Here is a 22,985-nt window from a genome sequence, read left to right as displayed (position 1 = left end):
GCCCTGGCACTCTCAGTCGCCTATCAAATCGCTATTCACTTTGCACTTTCTTCAATTATTTATTTAAATAAGCTCTTATTCTAGAATGAATCTCAAAGCTTTCTCTACCTTGATTAAAAGGAAAGAAGATTAGTGCACGGTCTTTATTATTTTGAAGATACATTTTCCAGACCAAAACAATTCAGCAAGTTTACTCAAGTTAGCTGCCTAGATTTCAACAGGCAAATGTATGGGACCTGGTTTTTGGTAAAAATAATAGCCTTCATTAATAACATTAAAAATACAATGTGAAAACCAAAAATATTTCAATGGATGCTAAAGAGCCCGAGGTAAAGATCCTGTAGAAAAAGATTGGATCTTCTTCACTTACACTCTGGGTCACATGTATGCTCATAAAAGAGAACAAAAAGATTGATAACACAAGAAGCTTTGCTTCAAAGCACTTAGAACTCATGGGACTGAGTCTTAGCTGGACTAATTTATTTGTGGGAATAAAGATAAAAAGAAGCCAGCAATGAAAACCCTCTCAGATTACACAGGCATTCTCTTTACCTTTGTGTTGTGAAGTAACAAATAATTAGCTGTACTTCTTCGGAACTGCAACACACTTGATGAATTTCAACCACCTGCAAATCTGTTGTTGATGTTGTTTTTGTGAATAGCAGTTAGTGCCACTGTGTGGGTTGTTTTGTTTGTTGGTTGGTTGATTTTGCTTTAAGTTAGAGAAAAAATACACTGAGAACATGTTTTGTCCAAAACTCCAGAGCTTTTTTTTATGACACTTTCCATGAGTTATCACTCCTATTTTTGGTTTGTTGTCTTAGTTAAAGACTGAAGACAAAATGATTTATTTTAAATTATGATATCACAGTGGAAAAGAAGCATGTGAATATGACCTCTCTGAACCTCTGTGTACACATAATGGTTATGCATATGATCCCTGAGAAGCCTCAGCACCATTCTGAATACCCCACTTTCAACAGACAAATGTGGGTGTGTAATAAAACTTGCTAAATGTGAAATTATGATATTGCTTTATAGGCATTTACTCTACCAAGGATCTCCAAGAAGACAAAGAGAGTTGTACTGTAGATATGTCTGAATTAAAATGTGGGGATTTAGCAACACTCTAATGTAAGGAAACTGTAAGCAGTTACATTAGATAACATGAAAAACTGTTCATGGTTTCATAAGTGCCATAATTTATTAACTATAAGTCTTTTAAACACTTATCAGTCCTTTAAAGGGATAACTACAACCTTCAGAAGGATTCAGCACAATCTTTTAACAATTGCCAAGCAATTTATTCACTATAATTTTCAGTCTTCCAGAGGGGGATAGACTTCACTACCCCTTGTTGCACAATAAAATACTGTAGAAATACTTATGCCCTCACAGAAATGACAGCTTGCACCATTTTCAGTGACCACAGATGGATGGGGTGCCAGGCACATGGAAACTTGAAGGCTCAGTGTCATATGATCTACTCCTTAGTGAAACCAGTATCTGATGACTTTTCTTTTACAGAAGGATATTTGCCTCATCTAAGCTTTTCAACAATTTTACTGAGGAAAAAGTGTTAGAGAGCAAGGTTTTGTAAGAAAGACCAGGCTGATTAGTCTCTATACTGTATTATAAAGGACTATCAGCTTACAAAAAGTGTTCCAGAGTAGTAGAAAACAGCAGAATTAACATAGAAATCATATTTCTATCCATATTGTTTTTCATTTTATTCTAAAACATTATTAGACATTCTGGTTTTAGAATCTTCAAACAATCTAATTTTTGATCACCTAAAACTCCATGGCTCTTTCATGAAAGCATTGAAAGATTTGTTTGAGGCAACTGAATTTCTTAGTAGTTAAAATTCATCATGGATTCCGTGGAAACAGAAATACAAACTTGTTATGAAAGTCACCAAGAAAAGTTGCACTGTAACCTATCCAAACCAAAGAACTCAGAAACTTTGCATATAGAAGTGGACATGGCAGCCAAGAAGTCCTGCAGATGCTTTTTGACACCGTCTCATATCTCAGCCAGAGTTGTAACCCTGATTACAGCCAGCATCTCCACTCAAAGCCCTTGTTATGGTGAAAATTTCAATAATTGCATCTTATGAAATTTTTTCAAAGCCTCATTTTATTCTAACAATGAATAAAAAGAAAAGCCAAAACCTCAAATGCATCTGTGAATTGTTATGCTCTGGAATAGATTGAGTTGTAACAACCACTGTAAAAAGGCAAGTATTTTTACTGATTTATTTTTAGTCAAACTGAAACCAGTCACACCAGGTAGTAATTTATGAATGACAACAAGATTGGCGTATTTTTCAGACAAGAAATGCCACCATTCTTTACAGACCACAGGCAAAATAGAGACAGGAAAAGTAAAGTTACTGAGAAACTTCAAAGTTCAGTAAGATACTACACAGTCCACAGGAAAAAAAATCTGCATTTATGAAGCTCTAATTTTTTCTGAAAATGTTTGCTAAATGTTTTCTCAGATTCATCATAATTCTGTGCCACATATCAGCCCTTCTAAATGATCTATTCCTAGTATCTTCCCTTTTTTTTTTTTTTCCAAACAAAATGAAATGCCTTCTACCTTATTTTCTTCAAAGCCATTCCAGCTAAGTATGAGACACTATGCAATGCAGACCAAAATGTGAGCCTACGTCAAACTCACAGCAGAAGCGTCTATCTCCTAAATACTGCAAGGGCTGTGTAGCTGATGTTTTTTAAGGTTATACTGAAAATCCAAAGTCCAGACAAACTGTTTCTAATACCCTCTCTTCTCCTTGCCCTTCCACCCCCAAAAAACTCAAGTTCTCTACAAAGCTGTTACATAGGGCAAAAACTTGAATTTTATGCAAGATTAGTGAGGATTTTTAAAAGTAAGGGTAGTGGCATCTACAGAAAAACAAAACCAATGGGGTTTTGTGGTAAGACAGCGTGATATTGCTTAGACAAGAAAACTACTCACGTAATTTGCTAATAACAGGCAGAAGTCCACCCCATGTCTGCAAATATTCTGCTCTGAAGCCATCCAACGAAAACAGTAACACCGGAGATTTGTTAAATCTGTATAAACAGAATATCAAATATTAAAAGTAAGACTGAAAAATAAATTCATATCATTAATTTAAAAACTTTTTGCAATAATGTTCGACATGTTCCTTAAGGGACTGTAAACCAGACTGATAAAGAGAGAACTACAAACCAGGCCCAAGAAGAAAGGCTCACAGGCTGGCATAACAGCATGCAAGACATCCATTGCATCCCCTTTCTTTGCAGGGTGGCATAACACCCTGACTGAAGAGGCTGAGGTGAGGTGTGCAGACACATATGCACACCCCATGACAGTGCCTAACTTCACAAATATAAAAATAAAGTACAAGCCAAGATGCTCACACAACCCATCTGGGTTCTTCTGTACTCTATCCTCAAGTCAGCCCCACTGGAGCATCACCCAATTCCTTCCATCCCCACGTAACAAAAGGGAAAGAGAAAAAGCAATGGTAATCTGTAGCTCTCCTTTATTCACTTTGTTCCTCTACAATTCACAATTTACTTTTTTTCTGTTAAAAATAATTTAAAAAAACCACCAAAATTTATCTTCTGACTACACAAAACTAAGAAAAATCTCATGTAGAGGATATGTTCAAACACTACTATAACATTTTTTTTCCTTTCATCTTACAAAGATTATTTAACCAAACAGATCTGAACCACCATTCCCTCTAATACCACAAGTACCATCAATCTCAAACCAAAAAATGCGGCCCTACAACTGGAACACTGTAACAATATTTCAAGCCAGAATTTGACAGGTAAATTCAGAAACTGATTTCACTGGAACTAGCAAAAGCAAATTCTCCCTTTCCAGTCTCCACAATACGTATGTTTTCCAACCCTGATTTGTTCCCAGCTTCAGCCCTGTCCAAACTATTTATCTTCAACTGTAAGCACTCAATCTACTGCATCACTGACAGGAATAGACATCAGTAATTTCTTCCCTGAAGAGAAAATATCCTTGCATTGAACCTATATATGAGAACATGCAAGGCTGCCAAAGCAACAAAGTAATCACTGAAAATATATGCCGCTAAAATAAATGAATATATAACTTACACTCCAATTGCAAGCTCATTTTTCCTTTTACTGTTTACAAATTGTAAAATGGAAATTTTTTAAAAAAACTTTATTGCACTTCAGTTTCCCAAAATAAAACAGTGATGATAGAAGACAAATATTACTTGTAAAGTGTTGACAATTTCCTAAGTGACATACCACACAAAAAAATCCAAACCACCATTTACCCTGACAAATGAAACATTTATAAGCCTTATTTCAGTTTAAAACAAACGTGACTGCATTAACCTGAAGATTAGTCAGACAACCAGAATATGTCTATCCAAAGAAAATTTTAATCAACAGTAGAAACTACTGGAAAACAGTTCAGCCAAAATGACTTCTTTAGTCAGAACTGTCACACAGCCTGCCTTGTCTCAGACAAAATAAACTATTAAAATGTATTCATAACATGTGTGCTTGTAGCCTGATTTTCATCTATATATCATCTATAATACCATCTTTTGGAAAGTTCAATAGAGACAGTAAGCTGGGAACAAGAAGCGTATGACCATCAGGGCCAAGAGTAAAGCCTCTGGTGAAAAAAGGAGTAAGAAAACTCTTCACCCATTATCTTTTCACCTATATTATGGGCATTTTTTTTTCTATCACATGTTTTGATCTCTGCACTTTCTCTCAATTCTTATTTTTTTTTAAATTGATTCTCTCCAATGAAAAAAATTCTAAAAAATTTCACTGCAAATGTTCTGCAATAAAATATGACTTTTGAGGCAGTCTGTTCAACATTTGCTTACAAAACTAAAAACCAAAAACTCCTCAGAATGGGACTTGATACTATTGCGCCTTTGGCATTTACAAGTAAACCAACCACTTATTATATGTCTTAGTTGTCTGCAAATCCAGGTACTGACCACCTCACACACATAAATTAGACTTGACAAGATAGGCCATTGATACATTTTGCTTCTTGTATCCTCTACACATGCTGAAATTCAAATAGTTGATGACCTATCCTGTATTCAGGGAAGCACAGCATGAAAGATTACGTTAGACTGTGTTCTTTGGAAGAGCTCCAGTACAATTCCCTTTGAGTAAAACCCTAATTCACAAACTGACCTAAGCTCAGTTCTGAGATAAATCAGTGATTTCTATGACCTTCTGGTGGTGTCTAAGCTTATACTTGCTACTTTCAAAATGCGCTGTCACAAGCAAGCAGAGGTGAGAGTTCAGAGGCTCAAGTTTTGGCCCGGTCTGTGATTCATGCTGGCTATGTGCAAGCTGCATGACAAGGCTGTTTCACAGCACTTGGATAAATATGTATGCCACAGTTACATCCTGACTCCAAGCTAAAGGAAATGCAGTGGTAATTATCTACTCCTACAAGCTGGGTTCTATAGAAACATAATGCAGGCAATACAGGCTTGCTGTGGTCCAGCAGGTTCAGCAGCCAGTAAGACTGCGGGAACTGAACTGCAGACAATGCTGCCAAGCCGACCTGCTTCTCAGCCTGGTTAGACCACAAAAATAACAAGAAAAGCTAAACATTGTACACAGAAAAGTCCTATAGAACTCTGCCTATACACAGTCATAAAGTATTAGAAGTAAAACTTTATTTTTTCCATCAGCTGTATGTAAGCTTCAACAGGAAGAAAAAAGATTCTGTTACCAAGGAGAAAGTAAAGAATGAATGACTTTCAGACACAGGGTTTCTTCCAGCTCACTGAAGACTCCACCACTTCTCTGGGCAGTCTGTTCCAATGCCTGATTACTCTTTATGAGAAGAAATTTTTCCTAATATCCAGCCTGAACCTCTCCCGAGGTTCTTTCATCCTATTACTTTCATCCTATTGCTGGTTACCTGAGAGAAGAGACTGACTTCCACCTCATCACAGCCTCCTTTCAGGTCAGTGTAGAGAGCAATAACATCTCCCCTGAGCTTTCTCTTCTCCGGGCTAAACAATCTCAGTTCCCTTAACTGCTCCTGTTAGACTTGTGCTCCAGACCCCTCACCAGCTTCACTGCCCTTCTCTGGACACGCTCCAGGCTTTGATGTCTTTCTTGCAGTGAGGGACACAAAACTGAACACAGCACTCAAGGTGCAGCCTCACCAGTGCCAAGTACAGGGGACGATCACCTCCCTGCTGGCTGTACTATTTCTGATACAAGCCAGGATCCACTGTCTCTCTTGGCCACCTGGGCACACTACTGGTTTATGTTCAGCTAAGACCTCCAGATCATTTTCCTTCATGCAGCTTTCCAGCCACTCTGCCCTTAGTCGTTAGCACTGCATGGAGTTACTGTGACCAGAGTGCAGGATCTGGCACTGTTTCTTGTTGAAGCTCATATGATTATCTTCATTTGTATTTCATTTACAGCATTTGAGCAGTCTAACTGAAATCAGCAAATTTTCTCAGATTCAGCACATCATTGAACACTGCAGTTTTTGTCTCCTCTGCACTACATGAACAATCCAATTTGAGCCCAGAAAACAAATACATGGATATGTACAGAATCAGAACCAGTACCCTGAGGCCAAAAACCAAGTGCTAAGCTCAAGTCAACTGTGATCTTGCCTATTCTGCCACAGGAAGAAGTGATTTGTTTACAGACTTGTCAGTCTGGGGAGAAGCCTGTGTGCTAACAGTCTGAGGTGAGCTTTCAGTACACGCTGCTTGATTCAAATTTGACCACACATCACCCTTTCCTTAGCTGGGTTTTATTGCAACATTTCTGGTTTTGCCACAATTAAAACAATTTTAGTAAAGTAACTATGCATTCTTTCCATGGGTTGAATAGGAAAAAAATAACAAAACAAAACAAAAAACCAAAACTCTCCTTAAAACAAGTTAACCACCAGGAGTTGCCCTATGACATTTACACCATTAACTGTGGATCTGCGTGAGGCTCGTTTGTTTGTTTGCAACTTAGTCAGCACCCTAGGTCAGTTTCCAGCACACAGCCCTACACTAATATTTCAGAAGAGGAATAAATCACAAAAGCTTCCACAACTGGATGGCTACAGTTTTTCTACGTAGAAGCTTACCAGGGACTTGGGCTTAATGCAAAAAGAACCTCCAGTATCTGTCTTGAAACAGATTCTGAAGTGTCAGTTTGCTATTCTGAATCAGAATGAAAAATGCTCATTTGGTATAGAAACATTAAAAAAAAAAGTACACTTTGACAATATTATAACTCCAATAAAGATAGTATGATTTAAATACTTAAGTCAAAAAGAGTAACAACAACAAAAAGTTTTACTTTGCTAAGTATATTTCCAGAACATCATTTCAAAATCATCAACATTTGTTTTTGACACTTTTCAGACAAGAATGTAGCTGAACTCAACTCATTCCCACAGCATATATTCACTTTCTTTTCCAGTGGAATGCCTTTCAGTCAGGAATGGCTAAGTCACTTCTCTTAATGCCTGATGCACCCAACAACAGGGTGCAATCAACTTCAGTTTTACTGTAAATTTGAAGATCCCACAGCAAGAATATTACACAAAGTGCAGCCTGACTCATTGGCTGAGAACTGTGCTGTTCCCACATGCTGGTGCCATACAGCTTTCAGGAGCAGACCCTATGTGGAACAGACCCAATGATCAACAATCCCCTGGGAGCTGGGGACAGGCTGAGGGAGCTGGGCTTGTTCAGCCTGGAGAAAAGAAGGCTGCAGGGTGACCTCATTGCAGCCTTTCAATGCCTAAAGGGAGCCTACAGAGGGGAGGGGAATCAACTCTTTGAAAGGGTTGATATGTGTAGGACGAGGGGAAATGGTTTTAAGTTGAGGGAGGGGAGATTTAGGTTGGACATTAGGGAGAAATTCTTTACCCAGAGAGTGGTGAGGTGCTGGAACAGGCTGCCCAGAGAGGTTTGGATGCCCCATCCCTGGAGGTGTTCAAGGCCAAGTTGGATGGGGCCCTGGGCAGCGTGGTTTAGCATTAAACGTGGAGGTTGGTGGCCCTGCATGTGGCAGGGAGGTTGGAGATTCATGATCCTTGAGGTCCCTTCCAACCCTGGCCATTCTGTGATTCTGTGAGCTCACATGGAACCTTTTTATGTCTTCAGAAGAAAGTAGCTCAGCTAGCTTGCTAAAAATTCTGTCCTAGTGCCAATGACACTGGGACAGTGATCTGCCCACGTCCTGCAGCTATGGGGTTGAAGCAGACACAGGGTAATGGGGAAGAGAGTCTGAGACTGCCAGGTGGGTCCTCGGAGACTGGGTATGTTGGAGCATGTTTCAAGTAACAGTATGGCTAGTACAAAGAAGGGCTTCTCAGAACATACACACAGCTGTGAGAGGTGGCAAAGTGTGGGAAAAGATACACCCTGCAAGTCAAGCAAGTGCTGGAATATGTTAGTGCTGCTGGGATTGAGCAACCCAGCTTGTTAGTATGCACAACCCAATATTGTCTGAATGGCTGGCAGTCTCTCCTACTATGAGTAAGAAAGGTAAGCAGATCCCAGGAAGGCACAGGAAGGAAAATAATCTCAAAAACAAAGAGCGGAGCTATGCAAATATACAATATCCTCACCCTTTTGGACACTGAGGTTCAGTAATGTCCTCACACTCTTCTTCAACCCAGCTTGCCTCTCCTTAAAACAAATGAGTGCAATTTATTTTTCAAGACAGTAAATTACTTTATTGATCAATACAAGTTTTTTGCTTTATAAGATGTTTTTAAAAATACTGTGACCTTATTCCATTCAAACAAACAGAGGTACACAAGAGACACTACTGGAATTCACTGAGGGCATTTACCTTTGCATGCAGCTTGATAATTGACACAGCAATCATTATTTTCCACACAATCATCTGAGCAGGAGCAGTGATACTCTGGTCGCCTCTTCTCTCCACACCTGAACTTATTACATGTCCATATATGAGCTACAAACAGATGACAGACAGTACAACAGTTAACACCCATGCCAGTGTCACATTAAAGTATTGAATGGTAAGTTCTCAAATGTGTACTCACAAAAAGAAAGTCCTGAGGTATTTGATGCATGAATAATAGCACAACCTTTGGCATTTTGGAAGACATTAACATCCATGGCTAAACAATTTGAATGCACAGACATCTGAAGATAATTATGCAGCATATGCTTATAAATACCGCAGATCATGAAAGGTCAACAGAAAGTATCTACAGGTCTTCTTAAGTATGGTAATTTCTTTGGACTTAATCCAATAAACACATACTATAAACAAGCTCCCCAACAAGTGCATCAAGAAAATCCCTAACTTAGTTGTTAGACAGGCTCTCCTCTTTGCTTTAAAGAATTCTTTAAACTGGTGTTATTAAACAGAGAGGAGGGTAAGTCCCACACAAGTTTTCTAACATGCAAAAAGCTTTATGCAGAGGACCTCTGAACAATAATCAGTTGAAGCAAACAGCTGAATTCAGTTTAATCATTCGGTTCTAAAAAGTCAGCATTGGAATTTTAAATTTCAGGGTGAGACTATGTTAACAAGTTCTACAAAGACTTGTAAAGTTGGGCAAGATGAGAAATAAGTGGTAAGAATATCATATATAATGTATTAAGGTAAAACTGCAAGTTCTATCTTTAGTGTTACTATCCAAAATATCATCTTACTCCATACAATTTCTCCATGGAACTTGTCACACCTTTGCCTATTTGGCTTGCAGCTTTTGATAAATCATGACAACTTCCTGCTTTGAGATCATTTTCCAACACTGCAGCCTATTTTGTTGTCCCGCATTGTCCCAGAGGCCAGCATGATAACCTTGCTTCACACTGAAGCAGGGGAATAACAGGGCAGAGTGCTTGAGCAGCAAGGTATTGGATAGGAAAAGACCATTCACAGAGCAGCTCTGTCCTCCCCCTTTCTCATGTGGGTCGTAACTGACACAAAGACCCAATATACAGAATCCACGGGACAATGCATGCCACTGTTCTCTCACTCCCAAGCACAGAAAAGAAAAGGCTGGCTGAGACCTTCAGCCACAGTTCTTGCTGTGCTTTTCAAGGCAGATTGCAGCAACACACTCTCACATTCTCTCTCCCATTAACCACATTCACGCTTTACTGGTGTACAGAACACATAGACCTGAAGCTCCTTCCCCAGGAGCCCTTAGTAAAACCATTGCCAATAGAGTGAGTAGGAGGATGTGGGACTGCTGCAGCAGAGCCACCGCGCTCAGTCTTCCCTCTCTTGCCCCCTGAAAAGCATTTAAAGTTGAAGTAATGACCACCTGACCACAACAGAGCTCACATGTGCTGGCCCATATGAGAGCTTGCCTCCATAATTTTTTCCGTCCTTACCTGGTTGTATGCATGTTTCCTGGTAGTCTAAGCAGCAGTTTCCAAGCTTAACACAATCTCTGTCACAACGACAGCTTCCAAAGGTCCTTTCAAAGCAACGACCTTTGCAGGTTTTTACTGTAATACAGAATAGTGTTATTAATCAATATGCAAAAAAAAAAAAAAAATCAGCCTAAAGAGTGACGCAGTTGATCATTCCACTACTCACAGTGTAGCTGCAAAAAAAAAAAAAAAAAAGAAAAAAGCAGCAGCTGAAGAAAAGTCTTAAACCAACTAAATGTTTATTTTCTCTTACTGAATGAAGGTGTCATGTTTTAACAGGAATGTGGTGTTTCATTTCTGGCAGACATCATTGAAAGAAACGATTACAATTCCAGTTGTGACTGCCACCACTGCCTCTCTGCATCTCCAGGAGATACTTGTACAGTTATTTAGCACATGAAATATCTCCATAAGAGGAAACCCACTGAGGAAACATGAACCCATGTTTCAGCTAGAGAGCCTTGAAAGTGTAGGTAACACTGATCTTCATTACTGGGGCTGACAATCATCTACTTTAGGTAAGTAAATAAGCATCAGTTAAAATCTAGATCACATGAGGCAGGTTTGCAATTCTTCCATAGTCTGAATGGCTATTTTCACACAAAACAAAGGCACTCCAGAACAGAAATTGAAGAAGCCCAGCTCTACATCCCACTGTATCACAGTCAAGGTACCACTTGGAGACACAGGAAGAAAAAAATAAGAACATACTACTGATTTGCAGCATTAGCAGCACCTTATTTGGCCAGCGTTTTACTGTAAGCAGTAAATGAAGTGAATCCACAATTCTGTTTTTGACTTCTCAAAAAGCTTGAAGTGTGTGGTATAAGGTAATAAAAAAAAAGGTAATAATTATGGTAAAGCTCTAATAAAATGGGGAAAGTTAAACAGATTCTTAATAAGGCGCTAATATTATGCATCTTGGTTAAAAATCATTGCAGCACTGTTTGTTAAACATACTTCCAATTATTTTAGATTTGTAGCATGAATAAAATTGTTCTGAAGGAAAAGCTTAATTTCTTAAAATATTTAACCTTCTGTCTGAAGAAACTTCACCATCAAAAAGATGGTTTATTTTCAGGGAAGAAAACAGTCAAAAAATTTCACACAAAAAACATTTTCAGACTACAGTTCCAACCAATAAAAAAAACCAACCTTTTTATTTTCATAGTTGACAGGAAATGATGAAAAATAAATGTTCCCGGACAACGTGGAATATAAATTGTTGGTTTTTGAGTTTTGTTTTTGTTTGTGTGTTTTTTTGTGTTTTTTTTGTTGTTGTTTTTTTTTTTTAATAGGGAACTGAGAAAAGTCAGCCACATGACATCACCACAGACGCAGCTGGGATACATGGAAGCTGCCAGCTTAGATACTGAGCACAGGGATGAGTTTACTTTCCAAAGAAGTATACAGGTACTAAAGACACCTGATGTTTATTTCCCAGTATTTTCATACCACTCTAAATGAAACTATTTCAACCAATGCATCCAATGTTCTCCATGTAGCAAAAAAGGGTGGCATTCTGATAATACTAAAATTAACTCACAGAAGAAGAAAAAAAGAAATTGCTAGAAAAGTTACTAATAAACAGCATAATAGTTACCATCTTTTGAACAGCTAGGCTTCAGGCCAAATATACATCCTAGGATTGTTGTTAGCACGCAGACACAGAGTATCTGTGGGACAGAAAGGAAAAGAGAGCAATTGTGAGTGACCACAGAATGGTTTAGAAAGCCTTCGTTTTCTCTAGTAACACTACACAACTGTACTGAACGTGATCAACATGCAGATTAGGAGGCCGATTTCACCACTTGCACAAGCAGTTTTCACTCACAGCAGCAGTCACACTGATTTCAACTGATTACCTGTGCATGAAAGAAAATTCTCTAGACTAGGTACTCTAAACTTTCTTATTAAGTTAGGTCAAGTAAATACTGTGATTTATTTCCCTCTCACAAATGAAAAAAAGTTGCTTATGTTTAGACATGTATTCATTTTCTACAAAACTTTGTTTGTTCCACTTCTTCCTTCCTCCTGGACTGTTCTAAGAAAATGAAGTTATGCCTTTGACCACAGACTGCAAACAGAAGCCCTGGCCTTTAAGTGATACCTATAATTTTCCTAGGCAGGAAAACCTTTTCCCACTTCCTAGTATGTAGTTCAGTGTTGGTCTATACAATGGTAAGCAGCTGTGGGATGTCACCTTAGACCAACCACAGTGTCTTACACCGACCAGAAACTGTCGCCATGTTTACTTTGGATTCTCAATGCTTTAAGGCTGTTAAACAGGCACCATATTGCTCATACCCAGCACTTCAAGCAAGATCTAATGCTTACTTAAATGAAGGGATAGATTCCTTCTAACCTCACTATCCTCACTGGATTTATGAGAAGCAGCTGAAGGAGCTGGGATTGTTCAGTCTGGAGAAGAGGAGGCTCTGGGGAGACTTTATTGCTCTCTATAACTTCCTGAAGGGAGGTTGTAGTGAGCTGGGGATCAGCCTCTTCTGTCATGTAACTGATGACAGGACTGGAGGGAATGGCTTCAAGTTGTGCCAGGGGAGATTTAGGCTGGACATTAGGAAATACTACTTCTCTGAAAGAGTGGTCAGGCCCTGGAACGGGCTGCCCAGTGAGGTGGTGGAGTCACCGACCCTGGAGCTGTTCAAGGAAGGTGTTTGGTTCTTGTGTTGTAATATGGTTTAATTAATGAGTACTATTGGTGATAGGTGGATGGTTGGACTGCATGATCTTGTAGGTCTTTTCCAAACTTGGTGATTCTGTGATACTGTGGTTCGTTTTTGAGGAACAGTGCACATATTATCACTACATCCATAGTAATTAGAAAGCCAGCAATGCACTCATGACTGCCATTCTATTCAAATGTAAATTGTAATACTGATGTTAGCTAAAAGTCCTGAAAGAAAAAGCACTTTCAGAAAAATAATGCTTTCGTATTCAGAAGTGTTGAGGAAGATAATAGAGAATGTACATCTGGTCATTCTTTTCTGAGAAAAATGACTTTGAATCAAAAGTTAAATATTTTCAAACGCACTTCAGTAAAAGTTAAGTACTGCCCACATTAAGCATTTCTCTTTTTACCGCCTTCCCCATCAGCAACAGCTGCTGAATCAGTTTTTTTAGTATAATACCTATAAATTATTCTGGACCTTGGAAACTTTCCATCTGAAATATCACCTAGACAAGTACACATACAGTGAGGTAGATGGTGTGTCAGATGCTAGACTTCAAGGCTCAGGAAAATCACTGGGGAGAGCAAAACTTATTACTGTTCTTTTTATTTATACATTACTATTGGAAAATAGAAACTCTTGAATTCGGTTATAAAAAGTGAACCTGAGTCTACTTTATTTCAGGGTGATGATGGATTTATTGCTTTATGCCATGCTACTAAGCTCAAAGAGTAGAATGTCTGCTGATATGTAACCAGAAGCAGGCATCAAACAAATAAAAACCACTCTACTCTGAGTGTAATCCTATTCCTGAGATTCTGGCACTGAGTGTTACAAAGCCCTGTTTTTGCACTGTGCTCCAAGATTCCAGTTTTCACTTCTGTGAATATAACTAATTTCAACAAGCAAAAGCACGGAAAGGATAATGTTTACTGGGACATACCAGTATCTTTTGGGTAGGAAAATGATAATGTTTCTGATAAAGTAGTGCAAGCCGTGTTTCCAGCAAGCGATACTACAGAAATCACTGAGCTTCACAGAACACAGCACACTACCAATGCTTTGCCTAGTACAAATCTATTCTGCTCTCAAGTTTCTTGAAAAAAACAACAATCTCCAGGTCCTTACGTGGCATACTCTGTCCACCTGTAACTAAAGAAAAGCTGGGAACTATACTGTACCATAACAATGGATATTCAAGCCTTTCTTTTCTTAACACTAGCCCTGAAAGAGCTTAGAATTTTGCAGTAAAATATATTTAAGACTATTTTTTGTTCCTTCAAAGCTTAATAAAGAAACTTCTTAGGAATGGTAGCTTAGAGCATTTGATGATGTCCTGGGACAATCAAAGCTGACCAAGTACCCTATACTACATAATTATTTTGAATAAGATCTTTACCTTCAGTCTTTAGTCATTTCAATATTACCCACACAAACGGCACAAGCATTCTGATGGAACACTGTGGAACAACTAAACCTGGCCAACAGCAGTAGCAGTCTTGCCTAAGCCCAGCAAGAGTTATTACAGTAACTCTTAACATGTTGTCTGTCAGTGAAAATGCTCTGAGATCATCAGCTCTGCAAACGACCAGAAATGACTGACTTTGAAGAAGACTGCCCAGGTACAAAAGGTTATCTCACTAATGCAGCCCTAAGGTGGACTAATTTACTTCACTTCTTGCTATCTGGGACTTCACTGCAGCAGGTAGCTTACTAATATTACCTGAACTATTTTGCATACACCTAGATCAGGTTTGGGATGCTACATTCTGCTGTGTAAAGATTATGTTTATTGCTGTTAAATACAGACAAGTAGCTGCACACATATAGTTCAAGGTTTACTAACAAGAACCTTGTTACAACCTTGCAGAAAGAATATGGGAATACAACACATAATAGGAAGGCAAAGAACCAGACCTCATTACAGAAAAAAGCAGCATGAACTTTTTATGATTTTTACTTTGAGAGATTGCTAGAACAAAATGTAAGGTTCTCAACCAACACAGTAACAACTGAAGAGAAGAAAATGTCCTGTTTTGTTTTGAAAATATTTTCTGAGAAAGTTTGTTTTGGAATCAAAAACATTGCCATCCAGGGATGAATCTCTGTCTATCACTGCTTCCTTTACGTGGGAGGAAGAAATAAAAGCTTCGCTTTGTAAACATTATAGTGGTTGGGAATAGGTGGTTGAGTATTTGGAAAACTGCAATCCTGAGAACATTTCAAAAGCCTTTTATTTTGAGCTGGAAAGATGGCAAGATGATAACATGGTTAGAGGGCAGGCTTATTTTCACCACTCATCTCTGTAGGGATAAAGTCAAAGAGAAATCCACTAGTGGTTTCAGTGAGCTGGTGGAAAGGCTTAAGAGCAGTGTGTAGATACCAAATGCCAAAGTGACTGATCAGCTAACTCCAGGGCAGGTCCCAGTGATACACAGTGATACACAGGGAAACCTTTCACCGTTCCTTTGCAAAGGAAAATTAAAATATTATTCTGCCACAGTCCATTTCTCTTCACTTTTTACTATGCCTGTCCATCTCCCCTACTCTACCCTGTATTCATCCATTCTGTATTTCCTATGGCAAAAAATACATTGTCTTTTCCTTTAAGGCATAATCATTCTGGATTAAGTTTCTTCCTGTGCTGACTCTCCTCATTCTTTGTCTACCGTGTACTCAGCTGCTTTCTATCTTTCTTTTTTCATCCCTAGTGTTCTATGTCACTCCACAGTTTAAGGCACATTAGTTAACTAACTGCTGTGCAATTAACAAAGAAACCATGCAAAACAGTGGATTTTCATTCTAACATCCATGATTGACTCTTGCAGTTGCTGTGTCACGTCTGCCCATGAAGTGAGAATGTCTAGACTGGGTTGGTAATGCCAGTATTACAAAAACATGTGGAATTTTCCAAAACCACTGGGATCTGTGAAGGGCTATGTTTTCACCATTTTGTGCGCCTAAAATAATTACACATAGACACAGACTTTAACAGTGAAAGACTCTAGAGGAAGAATTTCATCTGCAAAGAAGATAGTAATAAATAATTAATTTCAAGTAAGAGCATAATCACCTTCTGCCTTTATAAAGGGCGTATTAAAAGTACAGAAAACATACTGCACAGATTTAAAAAGAAAACAAAAACAACTTATCCACACGTGCCAAAGGCAGCAGAACATTTGCTCATGTTTATAAAAGCTATTTTTAAGTAGGGATAACCCTCACCAACTCAGCTCTATACACAAACAGGAGGATATTTAATAAATTTTACCGAGCTGAAGTGAAACGGATACTTCATTCATACCAGCACAGCTATTAGGCTAAGTAAATCAGCAAAAAGAAGTTAGCAGTACTGAAACAAATGTGTTACACACGTCATATTTCCTTCATTCACCTCTAATTTTCCAAATTAAATTTTTTTTATGATTTTCAAAGACTTGACTGTGTTGATCCACATTCCTTGTCTGGAGTCCACAAGGGGAAAGGGAGTTGCTAAGACTCTGAGATCTTGGTTGTCTTGAAACACTGAAGGTGACTGAATTAGCCTGAAGTCTACAGAGGCAAAAGATAGAGATCATTGGTTTTCTTCTCAAAGAAGGATGCAGAAGACCTACTCATGTTGTTTCTATGAAATGCTTTCAGACATTGTATGCTATTGCAGCCATAGCCTAAGGTCATTCAAGGGACAAGAATGTTTTAAAGGTAGCTTGAGCCAATGCAAGGTGCTACAAAAAGCCTTCAAGAAGCTAACCAAAGAGCTACAACTCTAAATACCTCACAAAACTCTTAAAGTGTCTAGCTTTAACAAGAGAAAAAAAGATAAAATAGAATCAGTAACTGCCAACACATTAATAAAAGCAAAAGTAGAGAAGAAAATATGGTGTTCTGCCGGTCACACTCTTCCAAAAATCTCTTTTCAAGAATAAATCTAAAGTTGTTATTATTTATAGTACTTTCATAAGATTAGTAACAAGAAGAGCGTTGCTTTTATTGAGTGCTGATAATACTATTGAATTTACTGAGTAAGCCACTTCCATTTTTCACCTGCAGATGTTGCTACTGCCACCATTCAGCAATTTTAGGCTGAACGGGAAGACACAGTAACCTCACAGAGTCAGTGAATAAATTCTGTAAAATGGACCATACGGAGTATCAAAAAAATTGTGATCCACAAAGGGGAACAGGAATAAGACAAACGGGGTATCAGAGTGACTCGCTATGACACTTCACTAATCTCGCTGTTAACCGTTTACAGGCACACTTTTAGCCCTGGCTCCTGCGGCTTTTTTCCAAAGTGAAGGGCTGATAGAGAGGCTGTTATTTACCTCTGTATTCCTTGAATACAGCTCCTCAAAATACAAAAGGCAGACTATCAAAAGATCCTCACTTTACAACTTGGAAGCGGTATTTCAGCCAGAAGAGCAGTTGAGCACCGTCCCATTTGATCCTGATAGAGAGGAGTACAATGGAAGACCAACAATATTTTTATTTAGATCAACTTGCCTACATGCCTTTAGAGAGCTGAACTGGGACAAGGTGCATCTGAATTTTTTCAATACTGTAAATATTACTTTTTTTTTCATTAATTCTCTCTTGTCCCCAGCCTTCTTATGCAATGCTGAATAGTTAAACAATAGCCAAAAGCCCTTCCTTATTCTGCTCAATGGAATGTGTTCTCCATCACACTGCATTTACAACAATATCCACCACTGTCATACAAACACTTTTATGGCATTGACCTGTGCAACATCTGTACAGGAAATGAAAGTTTATTTAGGGTGGTTTTTTGTTTTGGTTTTTTTTTTTTTTTTTCAGTGCAAGAAGTGTATTTTTACTTTGCTTCAATTACTTTCCCCTGTTATTTTCAAAATTCCAAGACACTATAAAATAACTTGTTTGAAAATGACGTGTTTGATGACGGTGATATGAAACACTGACAAATCCCATTAGAGCATTCTTTAAAATTAGTATTTATTCAGTTCCTATTGTGTGTTCACAGTGATGTTTACCAATACATTATTTTCCAGCACTACCCTGGAGCAAGAAACTTTTCAAACTTTCCATGATTTCATACCTTTACCTTGTTTCACTCCTCCTTTCAGCTGACATCAACATTCAATGGTAAGTCAGGTCAGAATAATTCAATCATTGTATATTTCTACTGATATTAATGAAAGAATGCCAAGAAAAAGTTTTTAAGATTAGAGGCTTGGTGGAAGCCTTGCATAATTTTGTATCTTTGACTTTGCCTGAAATTGAAGCCAGCTTGTCCATAGCAGGTAGGCAATTACTGCAAAATTAAAGAAAGGAAATGAAAATCCTAAGATGGTCCGAATGTTCAAGAACCTCTGAGCACACATAACACTAATCATGGCCCCACTCCTTTGTGCAATCTGACCAGACCAAATGGCTGATCCAGGCACACCAGTCTAATTTATTGGCAGATAGTCTAAACTTAAATTCCTAGGCACAGCATGGGTATTTTCAACCACACAGTCAGCCATCAACATTAACAGAAACATGCAAGCCCCACAGCTGGATGTACTTGATTTGATTCCAAGCTCTGCACTGCAACTGTAGCCAGGGAAACCAGCAGCACTCATATACTGCACTCAGGAGTGCAACTGAAAACCTCCACCATAGTTTTAATCCTTCAGCTCAATTACATAAGGGAGGAGAGCATTTTGCAGCCTGTCCTAAATGGCACCTATGCTGGTAGCAGTGCCTAACCTACCAAGCTCAAAATGAACTCAAGTACACTAAGAAAAGTGGCAAATCACACCTGACTACAGCCTATCCACACATGAAGTGACTCTCAGGTCATGTGAGAGCTCTGCAACAATGCAAATATATTCCTGACGTGGAAAGGACTCACAAGGATTATCAAGTCCAACTCCACACAGCACCACCCAAAATTCAAATGGTACATCTGAAAAATGTTGTCCAAACACTCCTTGAATTCTGGCAGCTTGGAGCTGTGACCTCTGTCCTGCAGAGCCTGTGCCAGTGCCAAAGGTGAAGAACCTTGCACCAGGCTCCAACTTGACCCTCCCCTGACCCAGCTCCATGCCATTCCCTTGTGTCCTGTCACTGTCACCAGAGAGTAGAGATCAGCACCTAGCCCTGAAGAATTATAGGCTGCCATGAGGCTTCCCCTTATCCTCCTCTGCTCTGGGCTGCACAAACCAAGGGTCCTCAGGTGTTGCTCATACATCTTGACCTCTAGGCTCTCCATCATCTTCATAGCCCTCCTTTGGATGCCCTGTAATAGTTTTATGTCCTTCTTATATTGTAGCACCCAAACCTTCGCTCAGTGCTTGAAGTGAGGCCACACAGCACAGAGCAGAGTGGGATAATTCCTCCCCTTGTGTAGTGGCAGCACTGAGCCTGATGGTCCCCAAGGAATGGCTGGCCCCTTGGCTGCCAGGACACACTGCTGACTCAGACTCAACTTGCCATCAACCAGCACTCTCATGTCACTTTCTGTGATACTGCTCTCCAGCCTCTCATCCCCAAGTCTGTACATATACCCAGGGCTGTCCTGTCTCATGCGCAGAATCCAGCACTTGCTCATGTTAAAACTCATACCGTTGCCCTGCCCTCCAATTTATCAAGATCTCTCTTTGAGGGATTCAACAGCTCCTCCCAACTTACTGCTGTCCACAAACTTAACTTAGTATACCTTCAAGTCCTGTATCGAAGACGTTAATGAAAATATTAAAGAGACATGGCCCTAAAACTGAATCTTATGGAATCCCACTGGTGACTGATCTGCAGCCTGACATAACTCCATTTACTAAAATCCTTAGCACTCAACCCACCAGCCAGATCTTCAGCCACGACACTGTATTTCTCTCTAACGGCATACTGGACATTTTGTCCAGAACAATACTGTGAGATACAGCATCAAACGCTTTGCTGAAATCCAAAATGACATCGACTGGCTTTCCTTGGTCAACTAGGTGGGTAACCTTGTCATAAAAGTTAATTAAGTTTGCCAACTACGCTCATTAAACAGGACTTACACCTCATAAACCCAAGTTGGTTGTGACCAATGACTGCACTGCCTTTCAAATGTTTTTCAGTAATTCCCAGAAGAATCTTCCTCATAATTCTACCAGGCACTGAAGGGAGATCAACCTGTCTGTAGTTAACCAGAGTGTTCTTTCTTGCCTTTCTTGAAAACTGGAACAATGTTTGCTAGCTTCCAGTCAACTTGGTCCTCTCTAGACTCCCAGGGTCACTGAAATTCATCAAGAGGTCTCACAATGATATAAGCCAGCTCTCTGAGTATGCTGGAACAAAATCCATTGAGACTCTGTATGGGAAGTGCTGAGTCACGGCCTGAACCTCTGACTGATCACCTGAGGTGAGCAATGAGTCAGCCATGGGAGCACAGGTGAAGGCAGTTCACCTGTACTGCTGGAAGGGGTGGAGCTTGGTTTCACCCCCCCTAGACCCACTTAAGAGCTGACTACCACTAGGGAAGGCTCTCTTCTGGAGATCCACTCCACTGGAGTTTCCTAAGCCAGCCCAGGATAAGGGTAAGCATCCCTATCTTTTTTGTTTTCTGCTTTGGTGTAATGACTACATAGCCAAGCTCTCTGCTATACTATAACATCTGTACGTTCATTGATTGTACAGACTGTTAAGCATATATGCATCCACTTGAAGCAGTAAGTGCCACCAAATTTAGGGCTGCCTGGGAATTTATTGTTACTGCAGTCAAAATCCTCCAACTCGGAACCGAAGACAGAGATGAAGAAGGCATTAAACATCTCTGCTGCCTCTGCATCCCTATTTGTGATGTGACTATTCTCATCAAGTAAGAGACCCATGTTATCTCTGGTCCTCATTTTGTTGTTAACATATTGTTCCCCACATTAAGGGCCAGCTTCAACTCTAAGTTTTGGCCAAGCAAATTTTATTCTTACAGTGACAAACATCATCACAGTAGCCTTCCTATGTCACCTAACCTCACTTCCAGCAGCCATACATTTTCTGCCTAACCTCTGATCAGGATTCCTGCACAGGCAAGCCACCTGTGTTGACTTCCAATATTTTGGAATCGCCTGTTCCCTGTGCTCTTAAGAGGCGGTACTGGTACAAAAAAAGCCACCAGTACTGATGGATTGTAATGCCTTCAAAAGCAGTTTCCCAGTGAATTCTGCTAACTAATTTCCTGAACAGCTCTTCTAGAGTTAAGAGTCTCTCCTGCTTACAGCAGTGGCAAATGCTGACAAGAGAAGATCTGCATCAGGCTAAGCACCCCAATTGCTAAGGGTTTATGATTCAAATCTTAAACACTAACCTTCATGTAAAAAGCAACAAACAACTGGAACCAGATTTATGGAATCATAAGGCTAAACGAGAGGTACCTCAAAGATGTTTTTAGTCCAATCACCAAAGCAGGTTTAAAACAAAATTTCGGCCATGCTGCTGAAGGCTATATGCAGTTGAGGTTTCAAAACCCTTCAAAAGAAACCGTTCAGCTTTCTTGGGCAATGTGTTCAAATACTGAATTGTCTTCCCAGGGTGCTGTTTTTTTCCTCCCTTATACTCAATATGAGAACCTCTACTGCTTCAAATTAAATTGTTGTCTCATGTCTCCACTTGTACATCCATACAGGTACAAGGTTCATCTTCTTGAAAACACCCTTAGAGGTAGGGGAAGGCTGCTATCATGGGCAGGATCTGAGCCTCATCAAAGCCCATCTAGGCTGAACCAGCCCAGCTCCCTTGGCTTCTCCACATTAGTGAGGAGCTTCTGTCCTTGACCACCTTGGTGTCCCTCCATTGATCACAATCCCGTTTAGATTGATCTTTTCTGTACCAGAGAACTCAAAACCTGATATTTCAAATGGGATCTAATAAGTGTTGAGTATAGAGAAAGAAAAAAAACAACTCCTCTTGATTTGTCAGCACGTGGACTTAATTTTCACTGCTAGAAAGCTGAGAACGGTGCAGAGATTCCCAGGGACGCCATCTTATCATGGTATCATTCGCTGTCTTCAATCTAAAGGTGAAAACAAAGTTTTGTCCCACCCAGTAATTTAGCTTAATCCTCAGGTTGATAAAAAGTTCACTCAATAACAACAAGGGAAAGTATTCTTTACCATTCCTCATAGCATCTGCATTTGGTCAGTAGTTAACTGAAAAACACAACGCAGATTCTGGGAGTACATACCAGAGTCACAGTGTCTTAATTTGGTAACTAGATTGTTTAAATTCACACCGTGTTGCACAAGCTTTACCTGTTCTCCCTATGAATAGAAGAAGGCAACTGAATAAAAATTTTTAAAAAGGCAGAATACAATTGTTTTTCATAGGTACATAAAATACTAACTAGTATACTTCAGTATAAAATACTAAATTAAGAAAACTTGGACTGGCCTTTTAGAAGAAAGCAGAAGAAAAAAAAAATGACACAAGGCTTGCAAAATACTTTTATTTTTAAGAGTATTCCTACAATATTTTTTAAAGTCTCACCGTTTACTATCTTAAGTACTTCAAAATGCTTCAGGAAGTCTCTATAAGAATCATACACTTTCAATGTTTCCGTTCCAAGTCTATCTGAAATATTTTGGTTTGGTTTTTTTTCCCCCCAATCAGAAATTCTTGATCTGGGATCTTCTAATGCAAGTGTCACTCATAAATGACTTTTCCAGCTCTGACAAAGAAAAAGTCTGAAACTGTGAACATGAAAAAAACATTTTGTTACTTTTTTTTCCCCTCAACATTTCAGCTTTTAAACACATGGAAAATTTTAGTGAAATGAATGAATCAGACAAAACCCAATGAGATTTCCTGGCCAACCTGAATTGAAAACATTAAACCTAAGGAAGAATTAAGTTGCTCTTGAAAGGCAG

The 22,985-nt window shown here is 39.2% G+C and overlaps 1 protein-coding gene across 1 annotated transcript in view; it reads right to left on the bottom strand.

The window, feature by feature from the left end:
- The window catches only part of ENPP1 (ectonucleotide pyrophosphatase/phosphodiesterase 1), a 52,542-nt gene that overhangs the window by 26,858 nt on the left and 2,699 nt on the right, over positions 1-22,985 (bottom strand). The window contains exons 2-6 of the mRNA XM_052671270.1: positions 12,027-12,099; positions 10,382-10,498; positions 8,856-8,981; positions 8,629-8,689; positions 2,983-3,080 (exon numbers count right to left, since the gene is read on the bottom strand). Coding sequence (XP_052527230.1) covers positions 2,983-3,080; positions 8,629-8,689; positions 8,856-8,981; positions 10,382-10,498; positions 12,027-12,099 — 475 coding nt within the window. The remainder of the gene's footprint in view (positions 1-2,982; positions 3,081-8,628; positions 8,690-8,855; positions 8,982-10,381; positions 10,499-12,026; positions 12,100-22,985) is intronic.

The sequence above is a fragment of the Tympanuchus pallidicinctus genome, unplaced genomic scaffold (assembly GCF_026119805.1).
Source record: "Tympanuchus pallidicinctus isolate F22 unplaced genomic scaffold, pur_lepc_1.0 scaffold1, whole genome shotgun sequence".
Classification (NCBI taxonomy): domain Eukaryota; kingdom Metazoa; phylum Chordata; class Aves; order Galliformes; family Phasianidae; genus Tympanuchus; species Tympanuchus pallidicinctus.
This window is presented reverse-complemented; position numbering and strand designations above follow the sequence as displayed.